Raw genomic sequence first — 19,057 nt, 5'->3', positions numbered from 1 at the left:
TTAAACTAGCTGAATCCAGTCTAAATGATAAAAACAAAACCATGGAAATCTTGAAAGCAGGCTAAATGAGCAACTGTGAGATCAGTATACCTATACAGAAATTTTACCCTTTAAAAATAAGTAAGCCAAAAGCTGAAGTCTTGATTCAGCACTATAAGACAGTGGCCAGCTGTGGAAGATACAGCTGGAGTCAAACTTTCTCCAAATTCAGGAGTGTCTGCATTATGGTTTTGATTTAAGCCAAAATCTAATATATGTATCTATGTATTTCATGTTAAAAGACAATTTTTCTGAGTATCTCTTTATTCGATCATTTCCTGTTCACCTGGATCAAGGCACTGTCCAGCTGCTGTTTCCTTTGTTCTGTTTTTTCCAACACGTTTTGCCAGCGCTGATTCAGGAGTTCCAACTTGCTCTGTAAATTACTTGCTTCTTCAACAGCACTTGATTCAATCAGATCATTTCCTGCTTTCTTAACTGCTTCCACCGTAGACTGATGAGCTAAAACATCATTTTGTAGCACCTACAATTATAACGCAGCATGTATGACTGGCCATGTTGATAAGCTATTGAATGAAGGCAATCACTGAGCTAGTTCTAATCCAGTGAGAAGGCAATAGTTTAACATGAGCACAGGTATCTGCAATTAATTCTAATAACTAAAGGTCTCTTCAATCAAATGCAGTAACAGCCCATTCTGTCAAAATGCTACATTTTGCTTTTAGATCTTGGAAAAAGTAATTCCTTCTGAATATATGTATTTCTGAAATTGTGAAAGGTTTCTAGTACTGCTAGTGAAGAATTATTTCTTCACTTTTCTTAATCTACAACATACTTTTCTTTAATAGGATTTTTCTTTGGTTTTGAGGGTAGGGTGTGAAAACAGTGTTACATATAGTAGTGCCAACTGCTTGTGGAGCAGTAGTCTGAAAAGAGAGGAGAGAGAGGAACAAGAATACTACGTGCCTGCTGTATCATACAACCACCTGACTGCTGTGATGTCTTTTCATGCATTTCACGTCTACAACTTGTTTCACGTTACGTCAGGCTACCAGGACACTTCAGCTGTGCTAAAAGCTGGGGAATGATTGTAATACTAACACCAGAAGACCTCCTCCGTCTGGTTGAAAACCTGTTATCACCAACCACAGTAAAACCATAAAAGGCAAAAAGTACATTTGCGAAATGGATGCTGTCATCAGAAAGACTCTTTTTTTTTAAAAAAAAAAAAAGCTTTAAAATACCAGAAATAAAGAACCGAAAAAGAGAATACGCAAAATGGTTGGGGAAGGAATGATAAACTCGATCTGAGAAATTCAAGTTTAGGACTGCTGTCCTCCATGGAGTCTGGTTCAAACTCCCCTCCCTCAAAATGCTAGCATATGGAAAAAACATAAAACTAAATATAAAGGAACTTTAAAATAAACTATACAGAGCACCTGATGAAACAGCAAGTCACAAGTAGCCCTTGTATACAAAATATGCATCACATTTGCTTTAATTATTCTAAGCTAAGCACTGGAAGATATTCGTTATTTTATTTTTCTAACAGGGCAAAAAAAAGGGATATTCACAGAATCAGATGCATCCTATCCCTTCCTTCCTGCAGAGGCTCACTAAGAACAAGGTCTATTCTTCCCAAAGTTATTCCAGAGATGGATGTTTTTACAGGCTACCACAGGATGCACTATTGCGTGAACTTTCTAACCTATAAACTCTGTTTTACGAAAAGGAAGTAGATTCATTCATGTGTTTGCTGAACTCGTTGAGCACAGACATAAATGATGTCTGGATGCTTCGGCAGTAGTAAACCACTTCTGTTCGATACGAATATAAAAGCTTCAAGGCACAGAAGCTGGGTTTCTAAATTTACTTATTTATTTTTTTAAAGGGTCTGTTTATAACAGTAGTCACATAGGGCATGCAGATACTGTACTCTGCTCAAGTTTCAACTGACCACACAGAAGGCTTCAGAAGCTGGATAGCTGCACTAACACAGACAATGAAAATACCTTATCTGTGTAATGTCAATTTCAATCAATTCTCTCTAAATCTAAAATGGACTATGAATACTTTTCACATAATAGGGAGGCCAAAAATTAAATGGCAGATTTAAAGGAAAGGAGCAGATTTATGAGGTTAGATTGAAATCTTCAGGCCTAGAAAGAACATATCATCATGAACAGCACAGAGTCACACAAAGAGGAAGGGAAGATCTCTTGGTCCTGGGAGATACTGTTCAAAATAAAGGCACAATGGAAGCATTCTTCCACGGGCTCCAAAGTCACAATAATCAGTAAAAATACTAAAACAAAAAAATAAAAAGTTAACTCTACATTGTATGTAACAAAAAAGATGAGGGCATGGATACCCCTGAAGTATGCTGAGATTTTCAGAGAAGCATTCTCCATGTTAGTTGGAGCCAACTGAGATACAACTTTGCAGAATTCAGAACAACAAATTACTATTTTCTGAGCAGGAATAAAGAAGAATGAAAGATGTGCAACAGTCATGTTCATTTTGTGAGACCTGGCCTAAACAGAACGAATCAGGAGTTTATTGCTTCAGGAAGAGTAGCAGGTTCAATAACTTTTGAGTTCCCTGGGTCAAACGAAGGTGAATAAAGGTGGAGACTACAGTGAACTGCTCTTTTTGGTCTAAAACCTATGCCACTTGCATGGCATATGCAAGGAAGTTATGGAGAAGTAAGAGGAAAGATACTAGTTATTTCAAGCCTGCATTTCAGCTATAATCTGCATCTTGAAAATCTCTATAGAGAATTATTTATCGAGTGCTAAGTTTTACTACAAAACTCGTCACTAAGATAAACATCAAAAGAACATTTCAGTTAATATTAATTATAATTACATACATGATGTTTGGCAAGTTCAATTTCAATAGCCTTGGGGTCTCCGCCCACAGGTTTCTGTTCATTCAGCAAGTCTTCTGTATGTGTCAGCCACGTCAGTAACTCATCCAGGGCATGCTGGAACTGCCCCAAGGCTAACAAGGCACCTTCCAGCTTGTGCTAGAGTAAAAATAAAATTAACAATAAAATGGTTTCACAATGCTATTGAATTGGCTTATATTACCATTAGTCACCATAATCCAGAGTGGAGTCCATGCATATGATAGCATAAAAATCAGGGAGAAACAGTTATCCAACACAAGCAACTGCTTTACAGTTAGAGCTGAGTTAGCAATTCTCTTGTAAAGCCTTACATTCCAGACTTACACTCCTGACCTTCAAAGATCCCATGTAACCAGAGTAGAGTTAAGTTCGAAGGTTCTCTCAGAGATACGACAGTAGTTTTTCATCGTTTGAAACAATTTCAATATAAATGCGATTTGGTGCATGATCTTTATAAAACCTTTTCTTTGTCATGAAATGATTCAATTCAGAAAACAAATACACTTCAAAGCACTGCATCTTTAAATCTCTCTTTCACTTTGAAAATTTAAGGAAAGAGCACTGAACCAGTTTAATATTAAAAGTTGTGGGGTTTTGGTGGGGTTTTTTTTGTTTGGTTTGTTTGTTTGGTTGGTTTTGTTGGTTACTCCCCCCCCCAAGAGCTCAGTTCAGCAGCTAATATTACTTCTGCATATGTAAACATATCTTCAACTGCTACTTAAGATGTCAAATAACCAAAATGAAATAATAATGATTCAACACGTTACTGCTGACAGAGGAAGTGACAAAAAAAATACTGTTAAGGGTTTAAAAACCATAAAAACAACTCAATAAATTGTACAATTCAAATTCCATTATATATAGTTCTGTAACTTCCAAACTAAAAGGAATAAATGTGTCAATTGATACATATATTATACATAATAAAAAGTTTTTCTCAAAAATCTAAGTCATTAATAAAGCCCCCCACCTTCAAGTTTATTTACCTGTCTATTTATAATTTTTTCTTCTAGGCTGTCCCACATTAGTTTGAGCTCAGAGAGAGGGTCTTGAACAGTGTGCTTGTCACTCTCCTCTGTTACCTTCTTCAGCAACAGTTCTGCCTGATGGTTCAGTCTTTCCATTTCTATCTGCTGCTGATAAGCTTCTGTCTTAAATTGCTATGGTAAATAGAAGAAGAATACAAATAAACATATCACAAGTAATGACCTTCCTGAATATAGCATAGTACAGCAATATTGACAATACTAATGCATCACCGTCAACTTTAATAAATTTGGGGGTTTGTTTTCCAGGGTCAAAATGCTTGTAAGACACTGATAATTCTGACAGTTCCAGCTAACTGAAAATATACGTCTTACTATTCTAACAGATATTGCTAACTGTGAGCAGAGGATGATAAAGATGCCCAATAGGAAAGTATCCTCCAGTGATCTCCCTGGTCTGCAAAAAAGGCAGAACATATCTTGAGTAACTTCTAGCTCTTGTGGTTGTGATAATACACTACTTTAAACTTCAAATAGAATTATTCTTCAAAAGAGCTGAAAGCAAATTTTCTTTAGTAGAACACCCTCTTGTACATGCAACTTGGGCAGCAGGCTGAACACAACTCACATATGTGTGGTGTTCTGAACTATGTAAGATCACAGTTCATTTGAAGTTACATCATAAAATAGACAGATTAGCCAAAAAAGTGTACAAGTGAACAACAAAACCAAGGACATTCCCTGATCATTATACATCCCTGTTTTTTATATATACCATAACATCCTACCAATGTCAGGAGCATACTCAGTCACAAATCCAGACAGACACATTTCTAAGCCTGAAATTTTGATTTTTGGCTTACTCATGTATTGGGAATGTCATGATCTGTGTGAGCATTTAGATAAAGCCTATAATAGCAGAAGTGAAGCTTTGGAGGCATTCTCTATGAGCCTCAAGGAAGCTCTTCATGGTATAAACCAGAAAACGTAAAGGTCATAGCAAAAGAACCCTGTACATAATCTTACAGCCTTTGAAAGAGAAGGAATGCTATTACAAGTGTTTCTAGGCTATCAGAACACACCCACAAAATCAAATGTAGTCTCACCAAAATTTGGAACATATTTTAAAATGAAACATATTTTAAACTTAAAAGTTTGCAATGAAATGTTATTTGAAATTTTCATACAGATTCTTTTTTACTAGAAATTGAAAATGAAAATTGCCTTTGACTCTTGAAAAATACAGAAAAATACTAAACAGACAAAAATGCAGACAGATGAAAATAGAAATTAAATGAATTGCTAGTTCATACCTTAAGTTCCTCAGTTTGCTGCTTCACTGTCTCCAAATCTGTTCCAACTGGGGACATAGATGCTAACTTACTGCCAGCAATATCTACCCAGTCAAATATTGCCTGAAAATCACAGCATGAAATTCAAGCGTGAGCAGAGAAATACTGTCATGTTTGAAAACTGTAGTAAGTAAAATATCAGATTTTTTTTTTTTACCCCAGAGAACAATATTGCTGTGCTTTTTGAAAGAAAATACCTTTCTTCAGCAAAACCTAGGTTTCTTTGCAATACAAGGGATCAAATATTAACTAAAGTATTCCCTATAACGGTTACAAGAATGTACATGCTGCAAGACTGAGCTCCTATTAGCAGCAATATTCTGCCAGTACTATTCATGCTGAGTGGCACTTTACTTCTCGAGCAAGATCAGCAATTTTTATGAATGCCCTGAAAGGTAAATACATGACAAACTCTGTTCTGCAGTCCATCGGAGTGAAAATGGAAGGCGGTAGCTAAATGATAGCATACTTTAAATGATGATTACAAACACACTTCTTTTGAATGATAATGTTATCTGTGTAAGGAACATGGAACACGACCCATTCAGTACATATTAGGTAGTAAAGGGGCGTAACTGAGCTTGACTGAATCCTCATAGGATAACGCAGTTATAATTTTAAAAATAAATGAAGCCTCCCCAGTTCTGAGGCTTTGTGGGTACTTCTTTTGCTCCTTATATAACGCAGAACAACCTCCAGAATACCCTACTTACAGATTAAGAACAGCTGTATCAATGTGGGTAATTGCATAGGGGAAAACACAACTCTGCTAAGCTCCTTTCCTCCTGCCCATTATCTGTGATTCATTATGGAGAAAGGTTTAGGACAGCTTGTTGGAGCTGCCCACTGCTGCACAGCTCCCCAAGAAAAGGAGAACTACCCCCAACACGCTCAACAGGATGAGGCAGCTGCAGCTAACAATGCGCCCATTATATTTTTTGTATTATCTATTGAAATGAGCATAAGAAGGCACTTAAATACAGTTCTTTCACAAAGTACCAAACTTGTAGGATGTACAATGTACAGCCACAAGAAATACAAAGCACTTAAACCAATGGCAGTATTCCTAATGTAACCCCACAAGTCAACCTCTGTGCAGGATGAACATCAGAGAACTTGGAGAAAAATACTTAGTGAGTGTGCACTGGAAACCAGGCATGTTGCATTATTATTAAGGAGTGTTCTGCTGCTTGATCTGCACCAAACACACAAGTAACTGTCCCCAGTGTCATGTAAAACTCTAATTTTAAAGATTTAATGAACCAAGAAAGTAATTCCACTGAGCAAAAAAATAGTTTTGCAAAATCTGACTATGTTTGGAATCTTTTCAAATGTTTCAATCTTCTAGTCATTCACTGACAAAAGATATGAGGCATGCCACTCAGCCAAAAAGTGCAAAGAATATGCAAAAAAAAGAAATACAGCACACAGACAGAAAAGATCATAGAACAGTTTGGGTTAGAAGGTACCTTTAAAGGTCATTTAGTCCAATGCCCTTGGGTTTTTTGTTTGGTTTTTTGGGGTTTTGGTTTTTGTTTGTTTTTTAAAAAAAACTGATGGAAAATTTACCTACAGATTTAAAAAGTGAATCATCTTTTAGAGTAATGTGATAGGATAAATTATACTAAGGATTAGTATAATGGTCCAGCAACATTATGTTAATAGTATTTTTTGCTTTAAATATTCAAACTTAAATATTTGACTTGTAAGAAAGGTGGAATAAAATTGAAGTTCTTTGACTGTCCTCCACTCAAAGAAAACAGCAGCAAGTGAGTATATGAACCTGTATTCTGTTCCCTTCAGATCATGTAAATGTGTCACAACTTGAATTCATCTATCATACGGAGTACTGACTATCACAGGAAGATGTGAACAGGATTACCATGAATGTGTGGTATCAAAAACCTCTGTTCTTCTCAACAAAGGGACATGAAACATAGCGCAATATACAAACGACTACGTGAAAAAAACAAATCAACAGATTTATTCTTTAATGCAAAAAAAACCACAACCCAAAACCAGCCAACCAAAAAGCAGCAACACCAACCAACCCTGAGAAGAAATACCTGCCTACTGAAGAAAACAGTCACTATAATCAGAATGATACCTTACTTGTCACCTCCCAATCACATGACATTTTTTACTACCACAACGTTAAATCCTATTGACTCAAGACTGAGTGACTCACACCATCTTACCTGCAGTCCATCTTGGTACTGAACAGCTGCCTGCATAGCTTCAACAAGTTTATCCACCCGTTCTTTCCATGTTTTGTTTAAGGCATCCCAGGCAGAATTCAGCTGCAAATAAGTGCAATTTAGTCCGACGGACAAAAGGATTTTACTGCTGTATAATGTGCATTCACTAATCATTCACTGATCAATAACACCAATGAACTAAGCATGAATAGTTCATATTAATTCCGTATTAACACTCTTGTTCTCCCTATCACTGCATAGTTAGTTTCCTTCACTAGCGGTTCTGGATTGCAAAAGCTGTAAACTTCAATACCAATGATTGAGTATTTTTTAACATAGAGATTATAGTTAATGCAGGAAATAACATTAAATCATTTGGAGTTGCATCATTATAATAAAGGTATCTTAAAAGAAATGTACATTGATGAACATTAGAGAAATTAAAAGTACCTTGCAGTCATCCAAACAGGACTGTCTCAGTTAAGATGTCTCACTTGGCATAAACCAGATATATCTGAAGTTTATTCTAGCATTACTTTTGCAAAAAGTACCCATCTATCGTATTAATCAGTGAGTATTTTTGTGAAAAAATTTTTACAATAAACTTTTTACAAAAAATCTGTCTTTTACAAATATTTTAACCCATAAATCAATAAAATAAAATTGTGCATTCTAATCTAATCTGAGTCAACATTCATTTATCTGAAAGGCAAACTTTATTTTACCACAAAGACTTCAGGTATGTCTCACTTTTGCCACAATTTTTCATTTTCAAAATTTGCTGGGGGCAGAGGGGATATACCAATTTCAGCTGAACAAGCATCTAACAGAATAGATTTAAGCATCTGCATTTCTCATACCTCATCTATACTCTTGTTGACAATAGGTTTGTCAGGCTCTCCACAACCAGCTCTAAGTTCAGAGCCAAGGCTCACAACTGTTTCTAGTTCTTCTTGTAGTCCATCAATTTCTTCTTTAGCAGCCTACAAAGAGAAAAAAATCCAACACTGCTAATACCAAATTTAATAATCTATGAACAGCTTCCTTTCAAGAAAGAACACAGCAGCATTCAACTTCTGCTTTCTTTAAAGTCACTTGGCCGTACAATTGGATGCTTAAAATACAAGCATCCCTTTGCAGTCAGAGTGAAATGAACTGACATCAGTCTAAATTAGAACAATGGCTTATGATGTCATTTTGCATGAGATAGAAAAAATAAACAGGAAGTTTTAAATGAGATTTCTTTAATCAGAGTGTTTTCTTTTTCAGAGGTTATCATTGAACCTTCAAATCTTTAACTATCAGCATAAATAATTACAGGCTTAGAGCATAATACATCCATACACCTTTCATTTAGATGTTACTCAGGGAATCTAAAGTATGTATAACTTCTAAAAATCTCAGTGACAAGCTTATTATATACATGTTTGTAAACAGATATGTAAATATGTAATGACAGGCACACGTTGCATGCTCATTGCAGTTAAGCACTGATACATGTTATTTACCACAGACTCTTGAGATATCATTATAGTAAATTTCTATACAATTATCCCTCTTGATCTCTAAAAAAAAAGAATATTCTCCTATGGTATTTCATAGTAATTCTGTCTTTTCTCTGCGCACTGTAAATAAAACACTTGAAGTCAACAAAAATCTACTGACCTCAGCAGCTTCTTGCTGTTGCTTGACTACAGATGGGTCAACTCCAGGTCCCTCCAGTTCTCGAATGAAGTCCTGAGTATCTTTAATAGTAGCTACAAGAGCCATATGATCACACCAGAACTTTTCAGCTAGTTCCATTACATCTAACAATTTGGCCTCCCTTTCCTCAGTCAAGGTCTGGATGTCTTCCCAAATGAGGACCATTTGGTCTAGTTTATCTTGAACAGCTAAACAACAAAGGAACTAGATTACTACCTTGGCAAACAATTCTTGGCCATAAATCTCTCTACAGTTTTACAGTAGAAACATATGTGTACCTTTTAAAATTTAGACTTTAAAATTGTTTCTTTACAGGACTCCTTATAACGTTAAGGGGAAACAACCAACATGGCCTTTAAAAATAAAACAAAGGTTACATCCACAATGAATTATTTCAAATGAATGCTTGCTTTTATTAATCTTTAGCAGCTTCTCCAGAAGAACACAATGCCCAAACTAGTGGTCTTTAGAAATGAAGATCTTTTTATATGCTGCAATTTGCTGCATTTCTACTACATGAAACTGTCCTCAGTCTACTACCTTTAGCAGATATATCCTTATCAGCTCCTTCTGAGCGAGCAATCATTTCCTCCCCTCTCTGTTTAAGTGTCTCATACACCGGCTGAAGTTTTTCCAGATCCACTGACACATTCTTGTTTTCACTGATTTGCTCTTTAATCTTCTCAACCTCTGCTGAGATTGAAGGTGGCTGCCTCAGACGTTCCACTATGCGTTTCAGACTCTCAAGAGTTGGATCTATCTTGTCATGAAACTGGAAGAGTGGTAAAGGACAGAAAGAAGTGGCAAAGAAATTAGAAAATAACAACTGAAAAATGGCATCTGAAATTCTCTTGGAAAAAGGTACTTTAAAATTAACATATCTCTATCCAACATATGTATGTGCAACTTGGAATACCCCCCTTCATGGTTCTTCCTCTCTTTTAATATCTAAACTACAAAAATCACCCTGCAAAACAGTACTTCCTCTGAGATTTAAGAATTTTACTATGAAATCTGGGTTCAGTCCTGAGACACTGCATCTGAAGGTACTATACATGTGGCAGAATCTACTTGCATTTAGTCCTGTGTAATTCATACAGTAGTTTGTACCCTATTTTGGAGAGTCAGGGCTTTCTGATTTCATCATTTTAGAACGATATTTACCTTAATATTAAACACATATATTTTCATATCAGGATCAACAAACTGGCATATAACCACCGATTAAGATTTAGAATGTAAGGTCATTCAAAAAGACATTTGTTGGTGCCCAGGTGATGCTTGTTAGTGCTGTAAAGGTATGGTACTTTCTGCAACTAAAAGCACACAACAGTGTGTATTATGTGCACCCATGTTTGACTGAGCCCAGGTAGGTGCCCAGAAACTCAATTACAGTCACGTTAACATTGTTCATCCTTTGGTGCAGCTCCAAAGTTAGCTTTTACTATATGCTTTTGGATCCACAGAGATTCCTAAAAATATCTCACTACCATGACCTTTTCAAATTACAGAAATTAATAAATTGTGGGTGCATTTAATGATCCTCCAGAATCTACAAAAAGCACCCTTGGCTACACTTGGGAAAGGTGCTAGAAAGAGCACAACAAAAAACAAGATCACCTTATGTCAACAAATAGCTACATCCTTTCTATTCAAAGGAATATAGGCAATACAAATGTAATTACTTTTTCCCACCATACAACCCACTTCAGATCAGACTCTCGTGACTAATGTTATGGACTCAGTGTTTTTGTTACAAGTATGAAAATCATACAAGCCAGCAAAATGTGTTATGAAAGATAAGTAGCCTTCCATGTTAAAGGCTTCTGAAAAACTAATGGTGGCAACAAAACCTTACAAAAGCAATAAAAAAAGAAATTAAATCAGCAATGTTCAGGTCTAATTTTAGGACATATATATTACATTTTAAAATAGTCAATGTGTTCAGTGAGCCTCCTTGTACTTATACTTCAATGAATGAGACAAGGTGTTTTAGAACTTGAAATGAAGAAAACACAAGTCATTACAACCTCTCATTCTGGCTCCATAGGTTATGTCCTGCCTTTGATACATAATGCAATTTAATGTAATTTGAAACCTGAAGAGTTAAATAATTATTCTTCCAGTACTGTCTAGACAAATATTGACATAGCCATCATAGTACAAAGCCCTGATAATATATATTTACATATCTTAATTAAAAAAAAGGAGTTTATCTAAAATTATATTCTGTATGTCACAATGTTTTGCTTTGCCATCTGCATATACCCCTACGTATAGAAAATGAACCTTAAAGTATTGCATAAAAAATTAAGTATTTTCTCTCAACATCTGATTATATTCTAGCTGTTACCGAAGAATGTACTTAGCCAGTACAACATGTTCATGTCTATCACACACAAAGCAGGGACTTGAATGATGGATGTTAAGTAAATATCTTGATTTTCACATGTGCAGCTCCAAATAGAGGGAGGACTAAGCATTTATGATAAAGACAAACACTGAATCTAAATAATCAGGCATCTTTCAGAGGTGTGAATAAGAAAGGTGTTTAGAATGACTTAAAGTATAATATAATGTCTATAACCAGTTCAAAAGCAGGATGATATCTGATGTCACTTTTTTTCTCCTTAGCTTCTTAAATTCAGTCTGCAGGGAGTAGGAATATGACATTAAGTACAATGACCTAAGACAAAAAATATTTAGAATGTAGACCTGATGAGAACTTTAAGGTGTATTTGTTTACTTAGTATTTTAGACCTGAGCAGACTATAGCACTTAATTTCCAGTGAACAGAGAAAAAGGAGACTTTTCTATAAAAAGAGCGGTATAGAACAAAGTATTTTTATTCAGGTTTTTGTACAGGTTCATGTACACAGTTTTACTGAGCTCTTTTCTGAATTTGGGGTTGAGTAAAAGAATTTCAGTTTGGGTCTAATGACAATTAACTCAATATTTAAAAGCATCTAGAATGTGATACCTAATGATACTCTATCGAGATTCAGTGCATAGGCTGATGAATCTAAAACATGCAGCTTTTATGGACTTGATCTGAATTTTATGCTTATGAAGACATTTTGTGAGGTCTAACTTTGCTCACTATAGTTTTACATAACAGTTCAAGCATATGTTACGTTAAATTCTTGTGGGTCTGCAACAAAGATCAAATGCTATTACCACTGCCAAACTACCCTCTAGTTCCATTGATAGCAGACTGTAACTAAAGCTGTCAAGTTTGAGATATACTCAAGTTAACTGATCAACAGTGACATCCATATACAAACAAAGCATCAGCTAGTAACAGACCAGCAAGAGAAAAACAGAATAAAGTGAAAATAAAATGCCACATTTTTAGACCAAATGTTCCTTTTTTTACTTCAAAATTAAGAAGCAATAACATTTTTCGACTGCAGCAGTCATAATACTTACCAATATATGAAATTATAATCCCTCAGGAAATAGAAAAATCAATGCCATAATCAGTGTTATGAACATTCACGGGCCATTAGGTTGAAAAATAAAGATAAAACAGCAGTTTAGTCTTGATATATACATGTAAGATGACGATGCCTGTGTATCTTTCCATTTGAATGAATCCAATTATACTTTAAACTTAAACTGATACCTGGGTACACTGAGAAATGGCTTCATCCAGTGCCAGTGCTCGCTTTTTGACATCTTCCTTAATTTTACTGTAAAGCGTGTCAGCTGCCACATATTTCTCTTGGATAGAGAAACCTTCTCCTGGGCTTAGCTCCAGCAACTGAGGCCCAGTTTTGTTCATCTTATCTATGTGAGGCTTGTGCTCAGCGATCAGCTCACGCAGTTGCTATAACAAACGAAACAACTTATCAGTTTCTTATGCTTGCATCACCACATTTCAGCTGTCCACACTTCTAACACATCCAGCTGGCAAGAAATTCCAAACAAATACCCTTTGTCCTAATGCAAAGTACAAATAATATCAAATAAAGCTAGTGATTGCTCTGCCAGTGATGGCTCCCATTCCAACAGAGAGCTATCCAGGCATGAAACATCACAATTAGAGACGCGCTGGAAAGGTCCATGCAATGCTCTTGTAGGACATAAGGCTACAGGTAAAATACAAGATGCTAACTATGCATATGATGCTGGCAACAGACACTCCCCATCATATTTAATACCTATAATGACAGAGATGCAACAATATTCCAGACGTGTGTAACACCACCACGTATATACTTTCCATGTTGACATTTGTCACTTCCTGCAAAGCCTTCCATTGAAGAACATCACAGAAAGAGGTATCGGCATTGCAAGAATATTAATTCAAATTATCCTTCATTTAAGAAGCAGAAACTAGCACAAGGAAGAGTCAAAGAAATTAGTGAAACGGACAAAAGGACAAGGAACACTGATCAGTAGAGACTTATTAACCTAGTTTAGTAGTCTCCTCTCTGGCCACAAGACCCCTCTCTGTCTTCACAACAGCGTTACTACTTACCTGACACAAATTTTAACAAGTAATTAAAGTAAATTTGATCTCAGTTGCCTACTCCCTCTCATCATCCACCCCCAAAGTCAGTCAAAACTGTGCAGAAGACTATGCAGAGGCTTGTGGAAGTGAAAGGTCACAAGGTGTCTTCCAACTTGCCCAATGATTTTGGTTTTGTTTACTTGCACCCATAGATCTGACAAAAGGGAAAAGTTTTTTTGTGGGAGTAGTCCAATCCTTCCCTCCAGTTTTATTTATTTTCTCAGTTCATTCCTCCCTTTTCAGAAAAATCCCACTGTCTTGTGAGCCACTGTCCCTCTTGGTTATGTGAACTCCAAGCATTTCTATCCTATAGTCCCTGTGCAGGAAGATGAGAGGCACATGCTCTGCTCCTCCCAGCTCAGTTTGTTTAAATTAATGAAGACACAGAAAAGAGCGTATATCAGTCTCAGTGTAAATAAATCCTCTTCTCTTCAACTAAGGTCCTTCCCTTAAAAAGAAATCCTGACACTGGCTTGCTTACTTGCTCCTCCCCAGAAGAGGAGAGGTTGAAAAGACAGTCACCATGACTCTCTGCAGTCCCCTGATGACAAAACAGCAATGAAAATACAAACCCCCCTGACTCTAGGTACTTACTGAGAATGTAACTCTTGTTTGTATACCTTGCAACAAGAAAAATAACGTTGATCAGCAGAGAAGAGGAAAACTAAGAACAGTTTAAAAGTTTTTAGAAAATAATCTTGTGTTTTATTTTTGTGCACAAATAGATGATTTGACACAAGGCCACAAGAGTGCACATTTCTGGGTCCAAACCTTATGATAGCACTCTGCCCACAGCTCAGTTCAAACCAAACTGATGGCATGTTATTCGCACATAATCAACGCCATGAATTCTGTGACTTGGAACAAAGACAGTCATCAGTAGAACCATCAGAACAGAAATGTAAGTGCATATAGAAAACTGATTTTCATTCACATTTGGAACTTCTTTTTTTTTTAATAGAACAATAAATGATTTGGTCTTCTCCACGATCTACCATTGGGTAAACAATTCCAGTAAACAAGTATCTCCGATCACATTACGTGTTAAAATTGCCTGGCATTAATCTTTTACTTAACAAACAAATCTCAGCTAAAGGCATAGCCCAGGGAAAATGCAAACCCAGAAGCTCATCTGAAGGGCCTCTCATGCAAGCAGAATGATTAAAGTAGATGGGGAACAATCCTGTAAGTAAAGCAAGCATGATTTGGTTCACGGTGACTAATCAAGATAGTTTGTAAAGTTCATGTTATATAGCTTGTCTTAAGAGAGCTTGTTTGTTTGTTGTGGACATAATAGGAAGACAAATGAGTAAACCCAGTGTCTACCAGTACACTAAGAGTGGCACATCTTCATTAACTGGTCTCAAAGTAAACAAGACTTTGAAGCCAGGGTTCATCCTAACTTGAGTCACTTAATTGAGGCAGCTAAAATAAAAAACAACTAGTTACTCTATGCTCAGCAGGGAGAGACAGGTAGTCTCCAGTAGCCGTACGGACTTTGCATGTGCCAAAACATGCAGGTTTTTAACCTCAGTGGGATACATCTGATCCCACGTGATACTAGTAGCCATATATGAAATGTACGCATTTTTATCCCACCTGATTATTCCTCCATGTAAGAAAGCCCATATGGTGGCCAGTCTACAACATCGTTGCCTCTATTACGTGATGTTATGGTAAACAATTATTTCTTTTAATTATTACATAACAAAGATACTTGACATGAGAAATTATGATGGGATTGGCTGGAACTCAAGCAATCAATTCTTGGCCCTCTAATTGTCCATTTTCCTGGCTCAGCTAAGTTCAGTTCCAATGATACCAACAAAACAAAAGTCAAACTTTTTACATGTACATAAGATCAACATATGTGCATATTTGTGTACCGACTGTACACAAAGGCAGCACTTCACTTTCAGCATGCTGACAGCAGGTACTCCAGTTCTTTAGGTAGTCATGTTTTATCTTCTTTTGTTTCTTACTATCCCATGTCTGTTCTTTCTGTTTATGGGTTTGGCTTGTTCTAATACTGATATTAAAGTGTACTTTTAAATGTACTTCTCAACTATTAACTTTTGTGTGCCCAGTTCTCTTGCTACAATGGCAAATTTTTCCCCTTTAGCCCTCTTTTATGCTTATACATTGTTTGCTCCCTTCCTCAGAGATTCTTGTTTGCTTGCACAGTTTGGGAAACCATAGGGGCATGACTGAAAAGGTATTTATTTAGTATTATTATTTTAAATAGTTCTTTTTTCAACAGAAGTGTAACTGTCTGGCTTTTCAGCATTTAGCAGAGTACTTCACTGTTCTAAGCAGAACACTACTTGGCTTTTGACACTTGTTTTTCAAAATTGGCAAAATGCTTACCCTATGTTCTTCTTGTTGTTGCTTTAAAGTTTCATATTCAAGGGCTGGCGCAGGAAGCTGAGCGATGATCATTTCTGTTTCAGATAACCATGGCCAAAGCTCTTCATAAGTCTCCCAGAACTGGTTAACCAGAGACTGGGCCCGTTCCAGCTGGAGGTTTCTCTCAGAGTTCATTTGACAGACCGCATCATATTTCTGTAAGAGGTTTTCCATTTTTTTCTGTAAAATAATATTAATAAAAAATAGCAACATATGTTTTTCCACATCTATTACCTTAATTTCTAAACAATCTTTTATAATTATAACACCAAACCACAGTGAACAATATTTTAGTTTTGATAACATTTCTGCAGTATCAGGTGTTTTAAGGAGGACAGAATAAATATTGTGGGAGACTGGAATTTAGCAGAGTACTTTCAAAGTAATTAGAACATATTTAATTATATTGGTATTTACAAATAACATTTTATTCATAGGACTTCCAGTCAAGCTGCAAATGATTTGACTGCAGATCTTAGCCCTGCTTCCTTACTGAAGACATTTATCTTCAATGACACTTGGCAGAAAAGTTTTACACAGCATTTCTGAATCAAAGTATCATGAACAATACACAAAAATTTGGGTTTTTTGGGGTTTTGTTTGTTTGTTTGTTTTTAATCTGGCAAGAGAATAGGGTATACTGTTGTGCTTGTAGCTTACAGACTTGCAACAGAAACCACGAGACATTATTTTTCAGGTTAGCACACGTTAATTAATGAGGATGTGTTACCATTAATAATATGATAGAACTACAAGGTTTAAACATTACAAATCTACTGTATTTGGGCATGTGATAATAAAAGAAAGTATCAACTAGCTATACATTTTGCCTGTGGAAGACTGTCCATGTCATCATTTTTATGAGATACTATATGTGACAATGCACATAAATGCTAGCCTTAGAAAAACTAGATATAGAAGCAAGCCATTGAATGCAAAGCAAAGAATCTTTTTTGGCAGAACAAGCTATCCTTTCATTTGTTATGTCTTGCATGTAAAATAAGCATAGAGATGCTATCCAAAGGACAAAACATAGCCTAAGACACAGATACACAGTATTTTTGACAAAGACAAATATTTAATAGAGATTCACATAAAACTGCTCTCCCTTATGACTACAGTTTCATAGACAGAACATCTCATCTATTCTAAATTCACTTAAGAGCAAATCAAATTTATTCAGAGATCCTGCAGCAGAGCATAATTAGTGAAGCACTGTTGTTCAAGGAGGGTAGTCATTGGAAGGGCTAAATTTACACAATATATTCAGCCTCACTGTAATTTAGCAAAAAAAACCCCTTACCCCAGAACTAACCCATTCTTAAATGCCAACACGAAAAATCTGTCTATATATATATACAGCCTCAACATCAGGCTCTGTGTGTGCGTGTAACAAACAAAGGCATAAGAACGCCTTTCACGGGCTGTGTTAGTCAACAGGATGGAATAACCTTGGCAAGTAAGATCTACACTGAAATCAACAGTAATGAAAGTAAAGATTCAGGGTAAGGTGCACAGCCATTGAATCCAGCACAGAAACAACACACGCCCAGCGTGTCACTGACCCAAGAGAACTGGGGAAGAAAAACAGCCAGATTCCACACACACAACTCCAGTCGTCCATTGGTTAAAGTACAGTTTACCATGGACGAAGATGATAAATAGGCCTCCAAATTAGTGTCACACAATAAAGCAAGTACACAGTGTTTGCTCTTTGAACATCCTGAAGGAAGGCAGGTGATACACAACAGCATTTCTTCTAGTATTACAATCCTCAGACTAGAAGTGGCTGCAATTAATGCTTTAATTAAAGCTTTTTCATTAGTATTTCAAAAAAGATACTGTAGGAATCCTTCTGCTTTTTAATTGTCTGCATATCTACCACTGTAGCTGCAATTTACGGAACTTTACCTTCACGGTCTGTTTCTCTTCTTCGGTGCATGTGTTCATAATCTTATCCCCAGATTTAATAAGTTCATCTATAGTATCTTTGTGCCTCAAAATCTCCATGGTAAAAGCCTTGAAACACAATAAAAATTGGTCAGGGAAAAGAAAAAAAAAAGAGTACATGGAGCAAAAGCTATTTTTGAAGTGCATTACAACAGATTGAAAATTAAATCATGCCAGTACATTTTCTAGATGGAGAGTGTGCCGGCTAGTAATTAACATGACAGTTGGAAATGCATTTCTTTTACCTTTTGAACTTGTAGCTGAGCTGTGGTCTGGTCTTGCTCAAGCCTAATAGCACCCAGCGACATCAGTTTCTTTTCTGTTTCTGCAATCCAGGCAAATTCAGCATCAGCTGCTTGATCAAACTAAATGAGGGAGATGTGAATTAGTTCAGTGGTTCTACAGACATGATATTAGAATGACTGTTTCAAAAATTTTCAATAAGATTAAAAAGCATATTTCTTAATTGTTAGAAAGATAGCAGCTCACTTTGCATATGAGGTTTTTACATAAATGAAATACAAAGCCCAAAATGGTTCTGAGGGACTGCAATACAAGCAGTTTAATTCGTAAGTGTGACAAAGAGACAGAAGCAAATATATTTTTCCAAAGCCTACAGCTCTCTAACAGACATAAGAAAATAAAAAGGGTTATAATCTCAGAATTTTAACTAGACTGTTTATTTTCATTTTATTCTACTTTCACGTGTCTTTTCCATCTCTATGTTTATTATTACTGCTAGTGTCACAATTATCCTAAGAAACAGTTGTTTGATGTTATCCCTGTAATCTTAACAGCTGCTTTGGTATTAAATTATAAAAGCAAAACAACCACAGTTCAACTAAGTCACTGGAAAAACCTCACTGAATTCAGAGAAGACAGGAGTTCATGCAAAACTAGACCTTGGATTAAATGCGAAAAGTCTTTGGGGCATTTGGGTGCAGCCAGTCCTCTTCCTAAAAGATTAACTTCTGACTACCATCAGTCAATACTTAAATGTTTCAGAAATTACCTCAAAGCACTAAAGCAATGAG

General features: G+C 36.1%; 1 protein-coding gene across 1 annotated transcript in view; it reads right to left on the bottom strand.

Annotated features, from left to right (window-relative positions):
- LOC104159326 (dystonin-like) overlaps positions 1-19,057 on the bottom strand; it is a 71,813-nt gene that overhangs the window by 37,085 nt on the left and 15,671 nt on the right. The window contains exons 10-21 of the mRNA XM_009697208.1: positions 18,269-18,388; positions 17,985-18,092; positions 16,035-16,253; positions 12,777-12,980; positions 9,692-9,923; positions 9,113-9,339; positions 8,308-8,430; positions 7,448-7,549; positions 5,211-5,312; positions 3,898-4,071; positions 2,873-3,028; positions 326-523 (exon numbers count right to left, since the gene is read on the bottom strand). Of these exons, the coding sequence (XP_009695510.1) occupies positions 326-523; positions 2,873-3,028; positions 3,898-4,071; positions 5,211-5,312; positions 7,448-7,549; positions 8,308-8,430; positions 9,113-9,339; positions 9,692-9,923; positions 12,777-12,980; positions 16,035-16,253; positions 17,985-18,092; positions 18,269-18,388 (1,965 nt within the window). The remainder of the gene's footprint in view (positions 1-325; positions 524-2,872; positions 3,029-3,897; positions 4,072-5,210; positions 5,313-7,447; positions 7,550-8,307; positions 8,431-9,112; positions 9,340-9,691; positions 9,924-12,776; positions 12,981-16,034; positions 16,254-17,984; positions 18,093-18,268; positions 18,389-19,057) is intronic.

The sequence above is a fragment of the Cariama cristata genome, unplaced genomic scaffold (assembly GCF_000690535.1).
Source record: "Cariama cristata isolate BGI_N322 unplaced genomic scaffold, ASM69053v1 scaffold45573, whole genome shotgun sequence".
Classification (NCBI taxonomy): domain Eukaryota; kingdom Metazoa; phylum Chordata; class Aves; order Cariamiformes; family Cariamidae; genus Cariama; species Cariama cristata.
Note: the sequence above shows the minus strand (reverse complement) of the source record. Positions and strands in the feature narration are given on the sequence as shown.